Consider the following 20,340-nt stretch of genomic DNA (forward strand, 5'->3'; position numbering starts at 1 on the left):
ATGACCCACCAGCAGGGTCGTGCTCCTGGTACACACTGACCTGGTACACGAGGGGCCACAGAGAGGCTTCCTTCCTTCTGGCCTGTGCTCTGAAGGCAGAGCCACGAGGGAGCCCTGGGGAGCAAGCTTTTCCTTAACCAGCACCAAACACAGGCGGGGCCCCCGCTTGACCAGCCTGAGTCTGCCTGCTTGGGGGTCTGCGTCTGGCGGGCGCAGTGTCCTCATGCAGTCCTACTCAGGGCCCCTGAGCCCGGGCTGCTGTCTGGACAGGTCTTTCCTGGTGTCGCCCTCGGCCAGGTCAAGGGCACGTCACCTCCAGTCAAGGCGTGCGTGGACCAGAGCGGCGTGAGCAGGTGCCACGGCCCAGGGGCGGCCGGTCCCGTGCTCACGCGGCGTCCGCGCCTCACAGACACTCGTGGTCTTGTCCTCGTTTGTCCTCCCTCCCACGTGGCTGTTTCTGTAAAAGCCACCAGCTGTCGAGTTCTAACTGTAGTTTTACACAGAGACATCAGTTGAGCTCAGCTGAGCACGGTGGCTGGTTTCTGATGACTGTGGAAGTTTTGTCAAACTTACTGTGCCCTTTCGGAGAGAAATCCAATAAATAATACCAAATATGAATGTCACTTTGTCCCTTTTTAATTACATTAAGAAAAGGCAAATTCAGGACAAGGAAATGAATGGATGACGTAGACCCTGACGGGTGAAGAGGCCCACGCACCTCTCAGCGGGCTCTCTGGGCAGCGGTTAAAGAGTCAGCGGTGGGGAAGAGGAACGGCCAGCTTTGCACAACCTCCTCAGGCCGGCGTTCCAGTAGCTCGTGTGCCACTGAACCATGAGGGTGATTCCCCACGGCCTCACTGGGTCAGCAGGTCAGCAGGCCAGTCAGCCAAAGCCCACCACCAGCCTCTGACAGCAAGACTGGGGCCTCGTCTGGTTCGAGCCGAACCGGCCCCTCCCTGCCTTCATCTAGGCCAACAGGAGCCCCATGCCAGCCGCTCCACACTCAGCTAGTTCACGGGGCTCTGAGGAGTCAGCAGACATGGAGCGCATTGTTCTTTATGGTCCGGGAGAAACAGACTTCGCTCAAAATGAGGTGCTCGTCAGAGGACTGTTTCAACAGCGAAACCAGAACAGAATCCCTGCCGAGCCTGAGTCTCCACCAAGCTCAGAGCCACTCTGCGTTGTCAGAAGTAAACATGCTCATAAAAGGCTCATAAAAGACGGTTCTACTTTGTCCTGACCTGGCCCTGCTCTCTGTCACTGTGTCCGTGTCCTGCTAGTATTTCCGGATCAGGATATCCCAGCTGTCTTTCCAGCGAAGGGCCTTGAGTTCGCTGGGTGAGAGTGACCTGTCCCCGTAGGTTAGCGGGCGCAGCATGTTGGACACATGACAGGCAGAGGCAAACCACGCCACGATCAGCGCGCCGAAGAGGCTCCTCTGGAGCTGGGACCTGCCAGCCCAGGGCAGAGCACGGGTGTGGGGAGGCCGGCCCCTCCCCACCACGATGTCCTCTGGGCATCCGTCGCCCACGTGGTCACCTACCCCGGCCTTTCCTTCCTCCGGCCACCCCCTGCCTGACCATCAGCCCTCACCACGTCATGCCCGATGCGCTAAGCCCCACCCTCCTCACTCGCTCTGCTTCCAGAATTCCACAGTTTCTGCTCCATCTAGGGTCGGATGCCAGGGTATTGCCCCCGAACCCCCTGTGAGCACAGTGCAGCCCTCCTGACGTACTACCAGGCTCCCGGGGACCAAAGAGAGAGGGTACCCCCTCTGCCCTGGCCTCCAGAACTCGCTCCGGTTTACAAAGCTTCCTGGTTTATCTCTGCCATGCACCACACAGTCTGGCCACGAACCACCGGCTGCTCCGGGACACGCCCCATGTTTCCCTTTCCTTCTCTTTGCTCCTGGTGTTCTCCAAGCCCAAAGGGCCTTCCCCATTTCCCGTGCACATCAGCCACCTTGCTCTCCTGGCAGCCTTCGTTAGCTTCATCCTCTGAACCCCTGTAGAGCCTTGCTTGTGACCCTAACCTCATCTGCATCACACTGGAATCGCCATTCAAGACTCCCCTGGACCCAGACCCCCAGGGGGGCGTGGCTGCCAAGGCCCCGTACCTGCACAGGTGGTCGCCGACGTGCTCCAAGACCACAGGAAGCAGCAGGATCTGGAAGGCGAGCGCGGGCAGGTAGTGGTAGAGGAACAGCGTCTTCTCCATCATGAAGAAGGGCACGTAGTTCACAGCCCAGCCCCCGGCGCACAGAGCCCCGGCCAGCCCCCAGCGCAGCCAGCAATCTGCGGGAAAAGGTCATCTTGAGCCGGCGCTGCTGACGGCTCCAGCTGGGAAGCTCCCGGCGGTCCAGCAGGCTGGCCTCCTCATCCGCAAGGTACACGCGAGCTCCAGCTCCTGATTTCTCTGTGTCCCCTCCCAGCCTTCCCACATTTCTGGAGAAAGGACAGACTGTGTCGTAGAACCTCCTGCAACTTCCTGCTGGTACTACCATCCCCTTCCTGAGAAATGCCAACTTCCTGGGGGCCAGGCCCAGCTTATTCCCGACTGCCCGCTGGCCTTGGCTCACCTGGAGATTCCGAGCTGGGTCTCGCTATTCAGGGAGGAGTGGAGGGGCTGGACCCATGCACCCGCCCAGGAGAGCCGGGAGTCGGTGGAGAGAATGACCAGCTCGGAGCTGAGCCCAGAGAAGGCGCCTCCCTGCTCCTGACGGCCTTGGGGGCCCTGCCCTGCCCTGGGTGTTTGCTCCTTTCCTGTTTCAGGATGGTCTGAAGGGGGTCTCTGTCCTTGCAGACCACCACCCTTGACTAAGTGCCCGCTGGCGCCTCTGTCCCGTCAGCCACTTCCAGGGTGTTCTGCGGTCAGGAAGCAATTCCTGCCTGACACCTGCAGGTCCCCAGAGAAGCCTTGAAGGCGATGCAGGGACTGGACTGCAACATTCTGTCTCTGGGGAAGAGATGGACGTTCCCTCGAGGCAGAAACAAAGAGGTGGCCTCAAGGCCCTGGTGCTGGTGCGGCCGGCTGACACCCGAAGCACAAGGAGCTCCCGTCAGAACCAGAAGGAGGGGGCGTGAGACACGTGTGGGCAGCTGCACGGACCCTCAGGGAGGTCGCAGACTCTTCTTCGGCGTCTGAACAGGTACCAGATGAAGAGCAGGGCGTACACCAGGGTGGCAAGGCTGGCCGAGGCCCAGATCACGATGTTTCCGAGCAGGTGGATCTGTGCCTGCGGGCGCACAGAGAGACCCTGTCACCTCAGCCAAGATGCCACAGCCCAGAGCAGACACGGGCACCCACTACACCCTCCGCCCTCACTGCTGGGACGGACGTGTGAAGGTTCTCAGCTCCGTAAGCTGAAACTGAGAACCGGGAGTAGACGGGATTCTGTTCTGACAACAGAGCTGCTCCCAGGGGGCTGATGCAGAGCTGCAGGGCGCTGAGGACCCGTTCATCTCAGACCCCGCTTCTCAGCGAGCCGTGGCCCCCCACTTCCGGCGGGGAGGAAAAGGGCGAGCATCTTGAGCACATACCGCCCCCCCTCAGCGGGTAATTACTGGGCACCCGCTACGTGCCGCGTTTGCTCTCCCAGGTAAGAGAGATGAGGTACAAGGAAACGGAGCACTGACCGGCCCAGACGCCACGTGCCCTGCGGGAAATCAAGCAGGGCTGTTTTAAAAACCATGTCTGCCAGAGAAGGGGAGCCATGCGCTCCCACCGCAGCCACCAAGCCTGGTTTCCCTCGACCTGTGGACAAGCTAGGACGCGACTCCTTGGCGTCTCAGGGGAGCTCTGGCCTCGAGCTGCCAAAGCACTAAGAACAAGTCCCAGGCTCTTGTTAGGGAAGCGCAGGAAGGCTGGGACTTGGGCGGATGCAGCAGCTGTTCTTAACATCACAGCGCTCTCGGGCGCGGGACAGCTCTGCCGCACAGACGCTCCGCTTACACTGGTCCTGGGGTGCAGCCAGTAGGCGATGTTGGTGTCTAGCGTGACCCAGTCCAGCGGCGTGGAGCTGTATTTGTGTTCGGAATCGTCGCTTCTCACTGTCAGCATCCGCCACTGCGGAAAGCAGAGGCCGCTGGGAGTCCCACGGACAGCCAGCCGCCTTCATCGCTCAGGGATCTGCCGGGGTCCAGAGTAAACTGCTGCCCCTCTCACGGGGGCGTCCGACCTCCAGTTCATTTAGATCATGCCACAGAGGCAGCGCAACGGGCTGATGAGCCCAGGAGGCGCCTACCCCTGGGCTCCAGCCGCCTCATCTGTTTACAGGATGGGACTGGGGACTGGGCATTAAGGGTGCTTTTATTAGATTTGGGACCCTGAGTTCTCTGGGGCTGCACCGCGTTGACGGCGGCCCATCCTGCCCTGCCCTGTGTGCGATGCCACTCTGCTGCACAGTCTCCTTGGCGCCTGACTGTTCCTGCCAGCAAAGCCACAAGGCAGGACAGCCAGGAGGCAGGGGACCGACCATGCCAGGCATGTCACTTAGAGTGGACAGAGGGAGATGCTCCCTCCCTGCCGAGTCAGGTCCCAGTTTAAAGGCTGACACTGGGCAGGTGGGAGTTCTACAGACTGCAGTGCCTTCCCTGGCGAGGAGCCAGCACCCAGTGAGCAAGGTCGCCCACCCCTCTGCCCGCCTGTCACCTGCAGCTCCGAGAATCTGGCCATGAAGCTGAGGTTTCTGCTGACGTCCGTCTGCGTAGGGGAGTGCAGCTCCAGTTCCCTATCCTTCTGCTCCTGGCCTGGCAGACACACCGGAACCCAGAAGATACAAGCAGAACCAGGTCAGGGAGCTCCCGGTGGCAGCTGCCAGCTGCTTTGCAAACAACCCGCCAGGACTGTCAGAGTGCGCCACTCCACGTGGTTCTCCCCACCGTACACGGCCCACCCACCCGCTCAGCATCTTTCAAGTCAGAAAGCTCGGCTTGCCCTGCCTTCCAGGGACACGCGCCCCCACCCCGAGTCCTGTCACCGCTCCAGCTACGCGGGAGGGGGAGGGCAAGGGTCTGCAGCAGAGCACGGAGCGCACAAGGCCCCTCCCACGCGGCCGGGGCTCACTCCTGCCGTAGCGGTGTTCCTCCACGCTCCACACGCTGCTCCCGTGGTAGCCCCGGGACAGCTGCTCCCCGACCACCTCCAGCTGCCGAAAGCCCCAGTCCGGGAGGGGCGCCCCACTCAGCTGGTGAAGCGAAGTGGGGAGGGTGTGAGGGAGGGCCCGGCTCAGCCTGGCCCGGGGGACCCCACCCCAGTCACTTGGCCAGCAGCTGACCAGGGCGGCCGGCTCTCCTCTGGGGATCGTCACGATAGGGCTCAGTTCTGAGCAGTCACAGGGGGCCCCCACCACTCCCGCCACCCTTCATTCTGTCCCACCTGGCAGGACCGTGTGAGCCGGTGTCACTGACCTTGAGGATGGCTGAGGTGTTCACGTGCACGAACCGGACCTCTGACAAGATGGTCTTCCAGATGTCCGTGTCCGACTCTCTGTTCACGATGTCCTGTAAAAGCAGATCTGGTCCGTTATTTCACTCTTTTTCAAATTTCCTTAAATGTAAAACTGAAGACCAGTCACCACCGTGAGACTGACTTGGTCTGATATGAGGGGACAGTCCCCCAAGGGGAGCTGAAGGCTGATCCCGGACGGTGCCATCAACTTTATTGCTGACGCCTGTGCAAGGTGCTGGAGGGGGTGGTCAGGGGGAGGGGGACACCGCCCTCCTCCAGAGACTGCACAGGGCAGCCTTTTCAGTGGGGACTTAAAGACGGATGCTCACCCTTGAGCTTCTGCAACGCCTGATGGCGCGCAAAGATGGCGTAAAGGAAGGTCAGAGACTGTCCCTGAAAAGATGCCCTTAGAGGGCACTCCTGATGCTGGGTAATAGAAAACTAGTCTGAAGAGCTTGGCGCTGCCATATTTAACTTACTGGAGCCTGGCGACGACCCCGGGAGGTCATGTAGCTACTGATAAGAAAGAACCTGAGGGGCTAAGTGCGGACAGGACAAGGAGGCCGGGCCGGGCCTCACCCTCCGGTCAGCCGTCCTCTCTGCCTGTTCCCGGAGCTTCAGTTCCTGGAAACGGGTGTGTGGGGCTCGAAGTGCTACCAGCGGGGCTGAGGAGCAGGAAAGGATCAGCAATGGGCCTTAGCAGCAAGGGGAGGGGGCGGGGCCTCCAGGAGAATCCTGGTGGTGAGGGGCTGGTGCAATGACTCACATCAGAGGAGCACTGGGGCAGGGGACAGAGGCAGCTGCCCAGACACCTGCGTGCGGCACGGAGCGCCAGCACAGAGACAGAGGCGGCCTCCCCAGACCCTGGCTTCGCGGAGGGCCAGCAGAGCCTAGCCCCACACCATCGAGAACCCGGCGGGGGGCCGGTGCTACAGGCGTGCATCCCGTGGGGGCTGAAGGGGAGTCTGGCTCCCCCAGAGGTTAGCCCAGTGCAGCCACTGCACCGCCGCTGCGCTTCTCACGCGTGTCCCTGACTTCAGACGGTCCGACGGCCCAGTGACAGAACCTTCCTCCTGCCACTTTACCCAGTGCACTGCCTGACCACAGGCCCAGGGCCCAGGAGGGCAGTGCCAGGAATCAACCCCCAGATGGCCCTGCCTGTCCCCAGGGAAACCCTTCTTCATCTCTGGTGAGGGTTGACAAAAGAGGCTCCCAGTGTGCTCAGGGCGCTGGTTTGGAGGCCAAACAGTGGGAGGGGCCTTCTGCCAGCAGTGCCACGTAAGCCCCATATGGAGTGCCCACCCATCCCTCGTACCATAAGCTCCTTCCTCTGATAGAAGAAAACTACCCAGTTCCCCCTTTCCGTAGAACAGGCAGCCACTTGTCCTAAGGGGCGGCTTGGAACGGGCTGTGCTGCCAGCGCGCACGGTCGCTGGGGTTAGACTCACCAGCCTCCAGAGGTTCTGGGCGGGCATGGAGACATTGTAGTCGATGTAGCAGGACACCTCCTGGCAGTGAGGGCTCAGGGGGGCCGCGACGTCGTGCCTGGAAAACCAAACAGTGCTGCCGAGGGGCTTCCCGAGCTCCTCTGAAAGGCGCTCACTGTGCTTTTACGGGAAAAAAAACGCTTTTCAGGAAACAAAGCCAGCTCAGCCTTCAAGCACCACGGTTGCCACTCCAAGGATGCAGCACCTAGGAGCTGGGCGATACATCAAACACGAGAGGGCAGAGACTCTGCAGTCATGACATCTCTGGGGGAATCTGGCAGACACCCATCTAAACTGTGGGGCCTGTCATCCCCCTTTCAGAGGACGAGCTGAGCCCAGGAGCTCACCCGGCCAGCCGGCAGCAACCTGAGGTCAGGTCTCGGAAATGGCTGGGGCGTCCTGACTGCTGTCGGGGGACGACACGCTCGCCAAGCTTCCTGGCGTGGCCCCACCAGCAGCCACCGTCACACTGACCCCAGCTCCCCCCGCCCACGCACCAGGAAACCACGCTTCCCCAGACTCTGCGAGGCCCCGCAGAGGAGCTGGGGACCCGGAAGCGAGCAGGCAGTCAGTCAGGAGCGCAGGCCCTGTGAGTGCTACGAACGACACCCAGCCAGGGCAGGCACAGCACACAGCAACGCTTTTGCTGCGGGGACATCTCAGCTGACACCTGAATAAAGTGAGCGAGTGGGCCACGGGGTGTGGGGTGTGTGTGGGGGTCTGAGTTGAAGAACATTCCAGGCAGACAGAGCAAGTGAAGGCCCCAGGGGGGCTGCACGTGGTCGTTTTGGGGACAGTGGGGGGCTAGGGTGACTGGAGGCAGGGGGCCAGGTCCCAGGGGGCCTGCAGTCAGGGGAGGGGTGGGGTGTGATTCTGAGTGTGACAGTCACACTGGGAGCCACTGGAGGGGTCCTGCAGAGACGTGAGGTCAGTGAGCAGAGTGTGTGTTTCAGAGGGAACCGTAGCTGCTGTGTGCAGAAGGGGGCAGGCAGGGGGGTCCCAGCATCGCAGGGCAAACGGAACGGGGCCTGGGCGGGGCTGGGAGTGCAGAGAGAAGGAAGCGGCCTTCGTGGATTTCCCGACACAGCGACTACAGGGGTGGGGGAAGAGGATGAGGACTGAGCAACCGGCTCCTTCCCCGGGAAGCAGAAGGGAGGCAGAGAGCCCAGGCATCCAGCGGGGAGGCCGGGGCTGGGGCGCGAGTGTGGGGTCACTGAGACCCACAAGATGACCCGAGAGGCCGGGTGGAAGGAGAGCAGAGGCGGCCCGGGCCCGTCAATACGCGGACGCTGCCCAGAGGTCAAGCCAGGGAGGGTTCCTGTCTCCACCCCCAGCTGAGATCCTTCCTGAACTCACTTCTCCTTTCCGTGGGTCCCCCATCTGCAAGGATGCCCACATTTCATTCCAGGCAGGACTCTCCTCGTCACCCCGGCCCCCCCGCAGGACGGGTGAGAGGCTGCTGTCCCACTCAGATCACTAAGGCTCTCCCCCTACCCTGCGGCCACCACTAGGGGTCCCCTGCCCGCCCCCCAACATCGACGGCAGAGCCAGGCCAGAGGCAGTGGCGCACAGCAGCGGTCATGCTTTGCTCTGAACGGAGGAGGGGACTCACGTGTTGAGGAGGCGGGTGGTCATGCCGTGCACCAGCTGCACGATGTCACCGTGCCGCACAGGCCTCGGGGGGTTGTTCACCACCAGCTGGTGCCTGGAAGAAAGTGCAGCTGCGCTCATGGGCGGCAGGCGCCCCGGCCCTCGCTCGCGCAACATGGAATCGCACAGCCGCCCAGTCACCGTGTTCCTTATATGAGGTGAACGCGTGTGAAAACACAGCGCGTACATTTTATTTAACTCTCTTCTGAGACCTCAGGTCACTTTCCAAGCTTCCTGGCGTGGCCCCACTAGTAGCCACCTTCACACTGACCGCAATTGCGCCATACTTGCTACGAAGGCCCGCACCTGCCCCGAAATCCTTCTAACAGACAGACTGTGGCTCCACGTTCGCTCAGTGAAAGTGGCAAGGGCCTATCAGACCCTGCCCTGCGGCTGGGAGCTAAGCATCTGGCAGAGCCAGACGGACGTGGCCACCACCCTCAAGTTACTGCACTGAGTGGGAACCAGGGAGCAAACATGTGGGCAGCCAGACAGCAGACACGCGGAAGCCAACGGGATGCTGACAGCGGGGAGGGTGGGAGCCTGGGAGGCGGCCAGGCAGTGTTCCAGAGGAGCTGACTTTCAGGTGCTGAGTAAGAGGCCCTAGTGGGACCGTTCCAGGCTGCGGGGACAGCGGTGCAGAGCCTGTGGCAGGAGCCTGCCTTCCTGCAGAAATCCATGCGGGGCAGGGTGAGCGCTGTGAGGGGAGTGGGGCTGGAGCCGGAGGGCGCGGCCCTGCAGACCAGCCAGGGAGTGGATCTGTTCTAAGGGCCGTGGAGCTCGCAGCTCAGGGAGGGGTTTGAGCAGGAGCCTGACCTGACACCTGGGGTGCTGTGGGGGTATCGGGGAGGCAGGCGTGGAAACAGACCGATGGGGGAGACGGACACCCTGACGGCAGAACCAACAGGACTGGCTGGGACTGGAGGCGGGGGTGACGGCAGGGAGACGGGCGTCTGCAGGGCGGCGGGGAGGCGGGGCAGACCACGGGGAGGGGGGAGAGTCGGGACACGCCTGGAAGCACCCGGAGGAGATGCTGGGCCCCTAAGTCCTGGACCGCGGGCTGCCCAGCACAGAGCCGGTCCCAAGGCTTCGCGGACGGAGCGTGGGCAGAGGGGAGGCCGGGACCGAGGCGAGGCGTCCCCGGACCTGTACTCACCTCCCGGGGTCCTTTACAATCCACCAGTTGTTGACATCCTTGAAGGGGTAGCAGGTCACCTGCTGCTGGTGGGAGCTGCCGCGGCCGTTCTCGTATCTGCGAGGAGAGGGCACATCTGCGGGGCCCGCGGCCTCCCCGCCCCCCCACCAAGGTCCCTACAGACGCCACCCAGCGAGCTGTCCAGATCCATTCACGTCCCAGCGGGGCTGAAGATGTGAGCCCAGGCAGCGCCAGTCCCTCTAGTGGTTTTACACGCAGAAATAACTAGTCTCGTCGATAATCAGGATCTGAGAGCTCAGTTTCTTTTTTGTCTCGCAAACTTATTCACATAAAGTGAGAGTTGGTAACAGCAAAAATGTGAAGAAACAAAACACGTTATAACCTTCGAATTAAAAACGTCACTTTCCTTACATCACGGGGTAGGTGCTCTGGTGGGAATGAAGCCAGCAGGGCACGGGTTGGCCAAAGACGTTCTTCAGAGTGACCTGGGAACCGTAGGCCACCTCCAGGGGCTGGCCTTGCGTGATCCGCGCCAGCCCCCCCTGAGACAGGAGCAAAGGGGTGGCCAGTGAGAGGAAGAGAGAAAGCAAGAGCGTGACACCTCCGCCAGCCCCTCTGACAGCCGGGGTGTATTCCGGGTGGGGGCAGTTAATCACTGTGTCTCACAATTAGCTACGACTGCATGTGATATAATCCTGACATGTTATGCTGTATGACCACCGACCGGAGGCTGCCCTGGGCCAGGCACTCACCTAGCCCCTCCCCACTCGCCCTTGTGGCTTGCAGGATCTCGGCTCTCCCACTAGGGGTTGAACCCGGGCCCCAGCAGTGAAAGCACCAAGTCCTAACCACTGGACCACCAGGGAATTCCCCCCATTCATCTGTATTTACTTCTTACAGGCACCCCGTGATAAGAGCAATTATGTCCGTCTAACTCTGGGATTTGGGTGAGTGAAGAAATTTCCCCAAACACACAGAACTGGCTGTCAGCAGAGCCGGCCCTTAAGAGCAAGTCTGTCCGACTTCAGAGTCTACATTGCTGACACCACAACTGGAGCATTTTATTATTTTTGCAAAGTTACTTGAGCGAATGCCAGAGTCGCGTTTGTCCTGTGCAGCCCGGCACCTGCCCAGCAGGTCACACTGCAGAGAGCGGACCCCTCGTTCCCTCCTACACCGTCAGCATGTTCAGAATTCGTGTAGTAGTAGTGAAGCGATGCCTCACTTCTCGATTTGGTTTTTCCTCTAAGGCCCACTTGGTGGTGTTTCGTAAGAAAACTCTGAGTCTAGTGTGGCCTTCCTTCTAGGATGGCTGGGGTGTCACTTTTACCTCCAAGCTGGCCTGGAAAGCACTGGACATGATCTGGTCGTGGGGCCCGGAGCGGCAGAGCAGCAGCAGGTGGACATAGAAGAACAGCAGGTACACGAGGACCGGGATGACCAACAGGGCCACCGCTCGGGCGAGCAGGTGACAGAGCACACGGACCTGCCAGAGATGGAGGGGACGTCACCCCTGCTTTGGGGAAGGCGGGCCCAGGTCTGTCCCCCTCCGAGGCCTGTCATCAGGCGCTCCCTGCCCTCGACCCCCCAGGGCCAGCCTCACCCTGCCCAGGACGTCAGCACCTACATTTGACAGCGTCTGGTCTCCTATCAGGTGCCAGGCGTGGACAGCGGCAACCCCAAGCACCAGTAAGTACGTGAACACACCCACATACTTGACGCTGAAGGGACACAATAGAGAGAAAGTTAAGACAAGACACACACGGGGGACATGGCTGCTGCCCCAGACCCATGGAGGAAACTCACCCGACTGCACAGGAGCAGGCCACACCCGTCAGCGTCAACCAAAACCACCAGCTCGGAGAGAAGGGCCTGGAGCAAAGCACAGAAACCGAGCTGGGAGATCAGAATGTGTCCCAGAGGCCAGAGAAGGTGCCCTCCTCAGAGATCTCGGGGTCGGCTGGCTGCACCAAGCTCCAGGTACAAGGAAAGGACTCCTCATCTCCCCAGAGAGCAGCCAGTCCTGATAGAATTTTCCTTTTTGGCCAGAACATCTTTCCAGTTAGTTTGAGTTACAGAAAGATGAGGATTATTTGTAAAGTCAGCCAAGAGCCAGTCGAGGTGCCTGGGGCGGCTCCCCTGCGTGGAAAGGCGTCACACCTGCTCAGGTCGACCAACCCCCCGGACTCCTTTTTCTTAGTAACTAGATGAGCACGTCCCATTTTCCATACCCGTGTTTCTGGCAGTTGGAGAACTTCAGGTAAGACAGCACGGCCAACAGATTGAAAAATATCAACACTGATTCCAAAAGCATCAGCCTTGACTGAGTGATCAGAGCGTTCTCTGTCGGGGAAATGACACGGGCGTCAGGTGCTGGGCAGCGAGGGCAAACGTCCACCAGAAAGGGCCCTTGTCAACCGTCCCAGAGCGTGAGGGTGGCAAGTTCGGGCTCGGGGTGGCTGGAAGGGGACACGCCCCGGAACCACGAAGGCCACTTCTGAGGTGTGAATCAAGCCTCCCGAGACCTGGGGGACTCTGGGGAAGTCACTGCCCTTCCTGAGCCTTCGTTGTCCTCGTCTGAGAAAAGAAATACAGATTCTGCAGGCCGCCTGGACGTTCTAACACTCTGTGGGCACAGGGGCCCAGTTAGGGTCGTCACTCAGCAGACATGAATTCTTTTTATTTTCATCTGACTTAATGTCATTTGTTCATAGACCTGGGCCAAGAGATCCCTTCTGAGGAATACCCACTAATTCCTGAGTCCATCTCCACTGGTCAAGGCCTGGGAGGTGGGAGTACGGGGGAGCTTCTCATTCAAGGACAGACTTGGTTGCAGGGGGAGGTGCTCACGGCGGGCGCGCGCGTAGGAGTATCGTTTGGGGCAGCCCCGCTACACACGGCTGCACCTCCGTGACGTCACAGTCTGCACACACAGCTCCACAATCCCCCGGCCTGGGAGTGGGGTGACGCCCAGAGTCCAATCTGGACACACTGGATGTGCGTCCTTCCATCCTGCGAGCAGCAGACACTGCAGGGGGCACGTCTACTAAACCCTGAGCCCTCCGGGGCCGCACAGACATAAACAAGGGCTGGCGCTGGGATCTTCCCTGCGCCCCACCAGGCCTTACCGATCAGAATCAGCAGAGCGGCCCCCACGGCGGCACAGTGAGAGAAGCCGAGCTCCCGCACGATCTGGTAGGCCGTGGGCACCGACAGGGCCCCTGCAAGGGCCGGCAGCAGGCGCAGGGACCACACAGGCACGTTGGTGCTGTATTCTGGAAGAGCAACCACAGCGGGGCTGAGATCACTGTGCGCACACCACCTCCCTACACTGCAGTGTCTTTTCACACAGACTACCACGTTCACAGACCACAACGCAAGTCTGCAAAGCTGGGGGCCCCATCAGGGACGGAGTGTGCAGGCCACGGGCAGAGGCCTTGAAAGAAGCTCCATGTGTGGTCAAGGGCCAGTTCTCAGTAAGTACGGGAGTGAGGCGGAGGACTCTGAAATGAGTTAATCCTTATTTATAAGTTTACCCCATCTATTTCCAAAAACACTGTGGCAACACATAACATTTATACGTACAAAAGATAACGGCAGTCAGATGCCACATATGGCGAGCATGCTATGCGTACCAAAAACCAGGGATAAAATACTTACTGTAACTAAACACTAAGAAATTTACCAGACTTTCTGAAAATCTTTCACTTGTACCCAAACATGTATCATACCTTGGATTCAGATGAATAAACCATAGTTGTTAATCCCTATGAAAGCTACGGCCTCTCCAATCTAATATATGCAAGTTAATAAGGGAAACGAAAATGATATTTTACCTGCTCCAATTCTGTTCCACAAAAAGTTACCATCAAATCCTCCTAAATAACCTAAAACAGAAGATTAATCAGTAACTATCCTGTTCAGTAAATATTTCTGAAGCACCGAACTGCGGCAGTCAATAGGGGAACAATAATAAAGAAAGAATAAGATACCGCTTCTGCCCTGAAGAAATTTCACCTATAAGTGTTAAAGAGCCACCTCTCTTACTAATGAATCCTACCTCCCAAGGCCAGCAGCATGTGGCCAAACGGTGGTCCACTGCCATCCAAAAAGAAGATCCGCTTCATGTAAAAAGAGATGTACTGCCCATAATATACTTCATCAAAACTGCAAAGCAAACCCACGTTATAGTCAACTGGAAACCTTAACCGTACACAAAAGGCATGAGGATAAACGCACACCTGTGTCTCCAAATGACTTTGGAGAGTGACCAGCAAAGGTCAGACTTTTGCCCCAACTACACGGTGTCCCCGAATATGAAGACACGTGTGCAACACCACACATTCATAAGGACAGGAAGGGAAACGCCCCACGAAAGCTGGGCATTCAGGAGGCTCTCCTGAGACAGGTTCTATTTCTTTCCCTGTGTTTGGGTTTAGGGTGTACTGTGAGCCTGTCTCCAAAAGCCCTCCTGAACGCAAAGCTAATCTGCCTGTCCACCAGCGTGCCTGCAGCTAAGAGTCGGAATCAGACCTGGTGACCCGACAAAACAGGTATAAAAGGGAGGCATGCGGGCGCCAGCCACAACAAACCTCTTTCAATCAGGGACTTTCACTGACATTAAGGAACTGCTGGCAAGTTGTTAGGTGTGATGATGCTACTGTGGTCGTGTGATTTTTAAGGATCCTGATCTTTTAGAGATAGATACTGAATTGTTTATAAATGAAACACAGTGTTTATGATGTGCTTCAAAAAAATCCACTGCAGGGAAGAGGTTGGCTATGAGCTGGTAACTGTTGAAGCTGGGTGATGAATATACCATTCTCTGTACGTTTGTATCTGTTTGACATGTGCCATAATAAAAAGTTAAGTGAAAAGGAACACATGTATTAATCAGATAATGAACAGCCCTTTAATAATAACAGTAATCACTTCCCATTACGACAAAGAACACACTCTAGTATCAGTGTGGACTCACTTCCAAATTCCTCAACCTTCAGCCCTCCACTCTCCAGACTGTCAAAGGTCACCCAAGGCTACTGCACCCACTGCTGACCTACGGGGTGAGACCAAACAGGTGGCCTGTGCAGGGGCTGTCCTGGGGACAAGCTGGTCTCTCCTTTAGCTGCCAAAGACACCCAGCACCAGGAAGCCCGGAATTTTACTCTCCCATTTACGCTGTTCAAAAAGGCACTTCCTGTCACCAATGCACTGAACAAATGACAGTTCCTTCCGATGCACCCAAAATGGAGTTGCTTGGCTTACACCACGGCCCTTGGATAGGCAAGCTGCCATAGTCGGCTCAGCAACCCCACCGCGGTCAGAGCCACGACATTCAAGTTGATGTCAGCTGTCACCACCACAGGGCGCTGCAAAAATCCCAACATCTTGTAGAAAAGCGGGCCGGGGAGGATGCCCTGGAAAAGCAGGGAAGAGTTGTCATCAGAACATGGTGGCCCCCTGAAGGCTCGAAAGACGCTGTGACAGGACCCTGCTTTCACGAGCGGTCAACCGAGGTGGGAATCTGAGGACTCAACATTCACTCACTCCACCAACACCTGCTGGGCACTTCCGGTCAATGAGACGGCCTCCTGGTCCCTCCCCACCTGGGCAGTGTGGCCAGCTTACAGCGCGGTGACCTCCACCCCCTGAGGCTCAGAGCCTCCTCATCTGCGCCAAGATCCTCCCTCCCCTCCCCTCCCCTCCCGTCGCGAGCCAGCACCGTCCCCTGGGCGCCCCCTTTCTCACCCCGAGGGCGCATCTGCACTGGGCACCCCGTTTCCTCCCTGAGGCTCCACTTTTCTTAAGGCTGCATCTGCCTTGGGCACCGCCTTTCTCGCATCAAAGCTGCATCTGGCCTTCGGCGGTCCCCTTCTATCCTCAAGGCTACATCTACTCTGGAGGCCCGCTTCTCTCCCTGCAGCTACCTCTGCCCTGAGCACCCCCTTCTCTCCAGAGACCCTGTCTGCCCTGGGAGGCCCCCACTCCTCTTCCCGGCACTCCCCTTTCTCTCCCGCAGGCCGCTATCTTTCCCGAAGGTTTCACCTGTGCCTCGGGCGCCCCCTTCCCCCTGCACACCTGTCCCGGCCCCACCCCCGGGCCAGGCAAGACCTGCCGCCCCCGGCCACAGTGCCCCACAGACCGCGCACGCGCGTTCCGCACTGATTTTCCCGCTTCCGCCTGGGCTCTGGTCCCCGGCGCCCCAAACGTACTCGCGTTTCTTCCAGTCCCCTCAGAGCCGCTCCCCGCGCCGGGCCACGCCTCGGGACACCCGAGGGCCGGGGGCTGGGGCGCGGACCGTTGCGGACGAGGACGCTCGGCACTCTTCGCCGCCCACTAGCCCGCTCGACGCTCGATTCGCCGTGCCTGCGGGGAGCCCCGGGGGTGCAGCGCGCGTGCGCACTGGGCGAGAGCGGCGCGCTTGCGCACTGGGCGAGTCCAGACCCAGACTCGAAGGGTGCACTGTGGACCATTTGCAGTCAGTGATTCACGGCTGGGCAATCCAGGGTTCCTGGGCACACTAGACACACGTCTGCCTTTTTAAGACGACACAGTGGGACCGTATGGGCATTTCGCTCAGTGTGACGCGGACGCGCGCGGAGGTGGAGGCGGGCAGCGTACACCCCCCGCCCCGGCGGTGCCCCCCACCCTCCGGCCCGCGCGGCCCGGCCGAGCCTGCTCTGCAGCGGGACACGGCCCCAGGTCAGGGGAGTGACCCGATTAACCGGCACTAAGGCAACTCTGCTGCCCAGCCCCACCCCTTCTTCCTCCCCTCGTCTATATGGGAGTTAATACTCCTGGACAGAAGGGTACTGCAGGTTTAATAACTGGAATTATGGTTCTTTCCTGTTTTCCCCATGTCCGTCACCCAGCATTAGCGCAGTGCAGGTGACTCTGACTTACCCGGGTTGTGGAGAGAGAGGGAGAGCGGGCTCACCCGCGCCTGCGGCCGGAGGGCGTCCTGGGCCCGGACTCTCAGCCTGTGGTCTTTCCTACGAAAGCAGGGGCCGTCTGGTCTTGAGGATCCAGAGCTTCCATCCTGCGGGCCCTCGGGCTCCTTCGCAGTCAGGCCCCTGGAGGTATGTGGACCGCCGGTCCCCAAGAGCAGGGAATCCAGGGGGTGGGTGTGACCCTGAGAGCTGCAGGCCGCGCCCTACCCGGGTCCCCTGCTTCCACAGTGGAGAGGCTCAGACGGAATCAGCCGGCGGGGTTTCCTTTTGGAAAGTGTTAAATTTACTCGGGCATAATTTATAAGTTTCCTACATTCTTACCTGGGACCAGGCACTGGGCTGGATGCTGCCCATGACCTCTGTGCATCCACACTACCCCACGACGTAGCTACTGTTTACAACCCACGTTTTACAATTATGGAAATTGTGACTCTGAATGAAGTGTCCTTCCCAAGGTCACACAGCACAGTGGATTGCAGAACCGAGAACTACCGCTTGAACCCAAATCCAAGCTCTCCATCCTTCACTGCCCACGCCTGGCTTGCTCTTCTTTGCAAGCCAAGCCCAAGTGCAGCAAAAGAAAAGGGCCGTTAGAAGTGGCAACAAAACACGACAAATCAAACGCTTACCTTCTCTGCCCCACCCACTTCCCATGGGGAGTTGGGGGGCGCGGGATGAGGGAGGGCAGGGGGCAGGCAGTGCTAACGCCCAGCCACTGGGACGATGCACCGTAACCTCGGGTTTCACCTCCTCCTCGCCCTCACATTGCAGTAGGGCACTTCAGCCCAGGTACTCCTATCTTCCACGTAAAAGGAAAACTCTTCCATCTCTAAGTCTGTAGTCAAATGACAGAGTCGAGGGACACACAACCTGACAAAGCATGTTCAGTTTCAATGGGTTTTTTTTTTACTTTTTTTTTATTTAAATAAGGAGAATTCTTTCGTATGGAAAGAGCTAGTACAATCACATATTTGAAAGGAGAAACAACAGATACTGAACCGGAGGGAAGGGTGAAGGGTGAGTGTGCCACCATGGCCTGGTGAATCCACGGTTCCATTTCCCATCCAAGGTAAAAGCTCCCCCAAACAACGTAGAAACAAGCTGCACGTTACACCTTTAGCCATCGTCTGCCCTTTCAAATATCTGGTCTACATGAAAAGACACAGAGAGGAAAGGCCAAAATAAGAACAAAAGGAAACAAAACACAACCCTCTCAGGAACAACAACAACAAAACCCGAACCCTTTTTACTATGCAAGGCATGAGGTCAAAAGCTTGGGAGTACAGTAACCCCTTTACACAATGGAAGAAAGTCATCCACACAGAGCCTTAACAGAAAGTTCCACTCCGAGGCTTTGTAGCATGCTGAAGACGGGGCCCCGGGGACACTGTACCATCTTGGAGACCACCTAACTGGGATGGAGAAATGGTGAACAGCAGGTTGTAATATCACTAGCCAAATATGTGCTGGTGGTCCCAGTGGAGGGCACGGCTGGGGGACAGTGTCTGACCCCAACACTGAGCCATTCCTGTCCGGGTGATCTGTTTATCTTAGGTCCAGTTCACTTTTCAAACAGGAAGAGCCGGCTTTCTGGAAGTCTGCATTTCCCAGTCATCACAGAACAGTACAAAGTACAAACAAGTATTCTAGTGTCCTTGGTTGCCGAAGGCCATTTCCAACAGACCTTCTAACCCAGGCTAGCTCTGCAGGAAGGGAAATGGGACAAATGCAGACTTGAGAGGCAACATGCAGCTACTTGGTGGAGGAGAACCACACAGCAAGGAGGGGGCTTCAGCAGTTGGCCACACACTGCCTCGACAGGCCAGTTCTGGGCGTGGCCGTGCCCTCGTGTGCACACCCTTGGCCTCCTCGGCCCTTGACCATCAAGACACCAACCTCATCAACCATCCAGAAGGCAGGTCCAGAAGACAGGAGGGTGAGGGCAGAGCTGGAGAGAACTGATGCCCGTTATTTAATGACAAGATGCCCCAATATCCCCTGGAAGTGGCTGCAATGACCATGGCTTTGGAACTGGACCAACCAGTTTTTCTGAATGTGCAATAGTCGTACTTTAGTTTCCCCCCTGAAAGAACCCAGAGCCAAAAGTGTATGAATTCCATGTTTGAAAACAATAATGTTGATTAAAAAGGGGAAGCAAAGAGAACCAGACCAAATACAGATGCCAAAGAAGTCTTCAGTGGGTGGACAAGGCCACAAGGATACATGAACACATACTCTCAGATTTTACCCCACTGAGTGATTGATGTTGGACATACTGCAGGGTCACTGGTTGCTGAGCAACGGGCTGCACCATCAGCGGGCCAGGGCAAAGCAGCCAGCGTGGGAAGGGACGGTAATTTTAGCAGGCAGAGGCGCAGGGAGAAGACTCTGACACCCCACCCCCAGCCCCAGCAGCAGAAAAGGTAAGTGCTAGTCTCCACCTGTTCTCGCCAAAGGCCCAAGGCATTCTGCCAGAGGCCTTTGCATGGACATGCACTTTGAGGATGGGGATTTGAAGGCAAAATATGACCCTAAGTCCTATTACCTTGAGCTTGGCTCTAAAGCCACATGAAAAGAGGAGAGATATTGCACCTTAAGACATCTCTGCACTAAAAACTGCATTTCATCAGACCAAGGAAGGGATGGGGTGTTGGTTGGGCCCAAGGCCTGCCCTCTGCCTCCAGAGTTCAATTTAAAGTCTGTATCTCAGCGGGGAAGAGACTGCAGCTTGGGCACACGAAGGTGGTACACGCACTGAACTTCACATGCAATTTCCTGGCCTTTCCTGCACAGAATAATTCAGACATTATATATAAATAGAGCAGTGAAACATTTACTTCTTTTTTCACCTAGACCTACAACATCAATACATATAAATAAATTCTAGTGTTTTCTGTTTTTATTGGGGGGTGGGGGTGGGGAAATACAGGGGTAGAGAAAAGGGCTGGAGAACAGGTGACCCTTTTGTGTTTTTTTTTTTCTCAAACAGGAAGTACCGTCACTCTGATGGCAGGTTCACCTGAAGGATACATCTTGAGAGTTTGTAACAGCATCCAGGACTGTCCTGTTCAATTTCAAAATGAGAAAGCCTTTTTTCCTTTTGACAAACAATGTGCACTGGAATTAGGTGTGAGGGGTCTGGCCTTGTTTCTACGTGTGAGCGCGTGGCCTCTGCAGGGGCGGCCGGAGCAGAGAGGAGCTCGGTCAGGGCGGCTGGGTGCGGGGACGGCAGCTAGGCACTCGCAGGGGACGGGAGACAAGAGCAGGTGAGCCAGTGGGCAGCCCTTCAAGAAGGGCCTTCCGAGTAAAGAGGGGATGAAGGAGGAAAAAAAAAAAAAAACAAGCTGGTGAGAAGTAAGGCCTGAGGGTGGAGGTGAGGAGGGGAGTGCGGAACACTATCGACCAAGCGGTGAAGCATCTTTCAAGAAAACCGGCCTCCCCGGATGAGGCCGGGAGGAGCCCTGCACCCTCTGCCAGGAGGCTGTTGTTCCCCCACTTCCTTAAAGCAGTGAAGAGCAACAAGTGACTTCGGCGGTTCCTAAGGCGCTTCTTTCCCCGTATTCCACACTGGACAGAGCTTAGAACCACTGCCTGAGTGACTGTCACACACCTGTGGCGACACTGCGGGTGGACTCTGTGGGGCACGCCC

General features: G+C 57.9%; 1 protein-coding gene across 2 annotated transcripts; it reads right to left on the reverse strand.

The window, feature by feature from the left end:
- Nucleotides 1-620: 620 nt before the first annotated feature.
- Nucleotides 621-16,049, reverse strand: POMT1 (protein O-mannosyltransferase 1; the record flags this gene model as incomplete). 2 transcript variants are annotated; one of them, XM_079706853.1, is made up of 20 exons in its annotated part: nucleotides 621-1,451; nucleotides 2,117-2,294; nucleotides 3,109-3,235; nucleotides 3,952-4,065; nucleotides 4,651-4,748; nucleotides 5,065-5,185; nucleotides 5,409-5,501; nucleotides 6,897-6,993; nucleotides 8,548-8,640; nucleotides 9,742-9,837; nucleotides 10,153-10,283; nucleotides 11,072-11,227; nucleotides 11,369-11,462; nucleotides 11,548-11,613; nucleotides 11,973-12,084; nucleotides 12,870-13,016; nucleotides 13,578-13,628; nucleotides 13,802-13,908; nucleotides 15,007-15,158; nucleotides 15,954-16,049. In XM_079706853.1, the coding sequence occupies 19 exons, from the start codon at nucleotides 15,126-15,128 to the stop codon at nucleotides 1,277-1,279; spliced, it is 2,178 nt and encodes a 725-aa protein (XP_079562979.1). In that variant the 3' UTR covers nucleotides 621-1,276. The 2 variants fall into 2 exon arrangements, with proteins under 2 accessions (XP_079562979.1, XP_079562980.1); XM_079706854.1 differs by lacking the exons at nucleotides 8,548-8,640; nucleotides 9,742-9,837; nucleotides 15,007-15,158; nucleotides 15,954-16,049 and having other exon boundaries at nucleotides 13,802-13,868.
- Between the last annotated feature and the right edge of the window lie 4,291 nt (nucleotides 16,050-20,340).

This window comes from Hyperoodon ampullatus (genome assembly GCF_949752795.1).
Source record: "Hyperoodon ampullatus genome assembly, chromosome: 6".
Taxonomy (NCBI): domain Eukaryota; kingdom Metazoa; phylum Chordata; class Mammalia; order Artiodactyla; family Ziphiidae; genus Hyperoodon; species Hyperoodon ampullatus.